This window comes from Ictalurus punctatus, unplaced genomic scaffold (assembly GCF_001660625.3).
Source record: "Ictalurus punctatus breed USDA103 unplaced genomic scaffold, Coco_2.0 tig00007286, whole genome shotgun sequence".
NCBI classification, from domain to species: Eukaryota; Metazoa; Chordata; class Actinopteri; order Siluriformes; family Ictaluridae; genus Ictalurus; species Ictalurus punctatus.
Genome location: NW_026521138.1, coordinates 5,719 through 7,500, shown reverse-complemented (window position 1 = coordinate 7,500; position 1,782 = coordinate 5,719). Strand labels below are relative to the sequence as shown.

Here is a 1,782-nt window from a genome sequence, read left to right as displayed (position 1 = left end):
GATCCTAGTCTCCTAGAGAGACGGGACGGGGGGGGGGTTAAATATTCACAGCAGCTTAAATTTAATCGTGTGTGATTTACAGGAAATAAAATGTATATTATATGTCATTTTTACATCTAAGGTCTGTCCCATAAACACCGTTTCCCACAAAACTGTCGCGTTTCCTTCACACGCGTGTCACGTGTTGTACTGCAAGCTCATGTTCACTTTTTAAGTGGATATTCGGTGAGGCCAGCAGTTGCTCTGAAGGAGTTACAGGGTACAGTGTCTGAGTGGAGTGAAGGTGTAGTCGAGCACTGGATGGGAGGCGTGGCTAGGAAGAGACCGCTGCTCAGGACGAGCCCATGAAGAGAGCGTGAGAATGATAAACGTGGTGGTGGCAGCGTCACGCTGTGGGGATGCGTTTCTTCTTCAGAGAAGAACTCAGGGGGATATTACAAGACAAGCTTCTTCAGTCTGTTACAGTGTCATTTCTAATCCAGACAAAACCGCGGAATACTGTACTGTAACCGCACAGGAAGACGGGCAGAAAGGCGAAAGAGAAGAAAAAAGTGTTTTAGAGTGACATCACAGCGTGTTCACGATCATGTGACCAGCGTTCTGTTCCATCAGCAGGTATTACTGATCTGAACACAGGAATGTGTGCGTCATTAAAAGAGAGAGACGTTATTTAAACGTGAGCATACACGTCGTATTAATGTTAAACTGGACCTGTACGGATGCTAACAGTTAGCGGAGAGCAGCATGGGAACGAAGACTACCAGTCAAAATGTGTGGGAAATAAAAACACAGCATCACAGCGTTCTCACGAGAACCCAAGAGCAGAGGATTACAGACCAGGGTTAAAGGTTCTACTGCAACATCAATCACACAACATGCAGAGAGAGAGACAGAGGGAGGGGGAGAGTCAGGGAAAGAGAGCGAGAGTGAGTGTGAGAGAGAGAGAGAGAGCGAGAGAGAGAGAGAGAGAGTGAGAGAGAGGGAGCGAGAGTGAGAGAGAGTGAGGGGGAGAGTGAGAGCGAGGGAGAGAGAGAGCGCGAGTGAGGGAGAGAGTGAGGTAGAGAGCGCGAGTGAGGGAGAGAGTGAGAGAGCGAGCGAGCGAGAGTCAGGGAGAGAGAGTGAGACAGAGAGAGAGAGTGAGGGAGAGAGAGTGAGAGAGAGAGCGAGTGAGGGAGAGTGAGAGAGAGAGTGAGCGAGAGTGAGGGAGAGTGAGAGAGAGAGAGAGAGAGAGTGAGGGAGAGAGTGAGAGAGAGAGAGCGAGTGAGGGAGAGTGAGAGAGAGAGAGTGAGGGAGAGAGAGTGAGAGAGAGAGCGAGTGAGAGAGAGTGAGAGTCAGGGAGAGAGTGAGAGTGAGTGAGAGTCAGGGAGAGAGTGAGAGAGAGAGAGAGTGAGAGAGTGAGAGTGAGAGAGAGTCAGGGAGAGAGTGAGAGTGAGGGAGAGAGAGTGAGAGTGAGTCAGGGAGAGAGAGAGAGTGAGTGAGAGTCAGGGAGAGAGTGAGAGAGAGAGAGAGTGAGAGAGTGAGAGTGAGTGAGAGTCAGGGAGAGAGTGAGAGTGAGTGAGAGTCAGGGAGAGAGTGAGAGTGAGGGAGAGAGAGTGAGAGTGAGTGAGAGTCAGGGAGAGAGTGAGAGTGAGTGAGAGTCAGGGAGAGAGTGAGAGTGAGAGAGAGTCAGGGAGAGAGTGAGAGTGAGGGAGAGAGAGTGAGAGTGAGTGAGAGTCAGGGAGAGAGTGAGAGTGAGGGAGAGAGAGTGAGAGAGTGAGAGAGAGTCAGGGAGAGAGTGAGAGT

The 1,782-nt window shown here is 50.6% G+C and overlaps 1 protein-coding gene across 1 annotated transcript in view; it reads right to left on the bottom strand.

Annotated features, from left to right (window-relative positions):
• LOC108281089 (dual serine/threonine and tyrosine protein kinase) overlaps positions 1-12 on the bottom strand; it is a gene marked incomplete at its 5' end in the record, with an annotated part of 7,351 nt that extends 7,339 nt beyond the window's left edge. The window contains 1 exon segment of the mRNA XM_053679359.1: positions 1-12. This exon segment is cut by the window's left edge and continues 468 nt beyond it. Coding sequence (XP_053535334.1) covers positions 1-12 — 12 coding nt within the window.
• Positions 13-1,782: the final 1,770 nt, after the last annotated feature.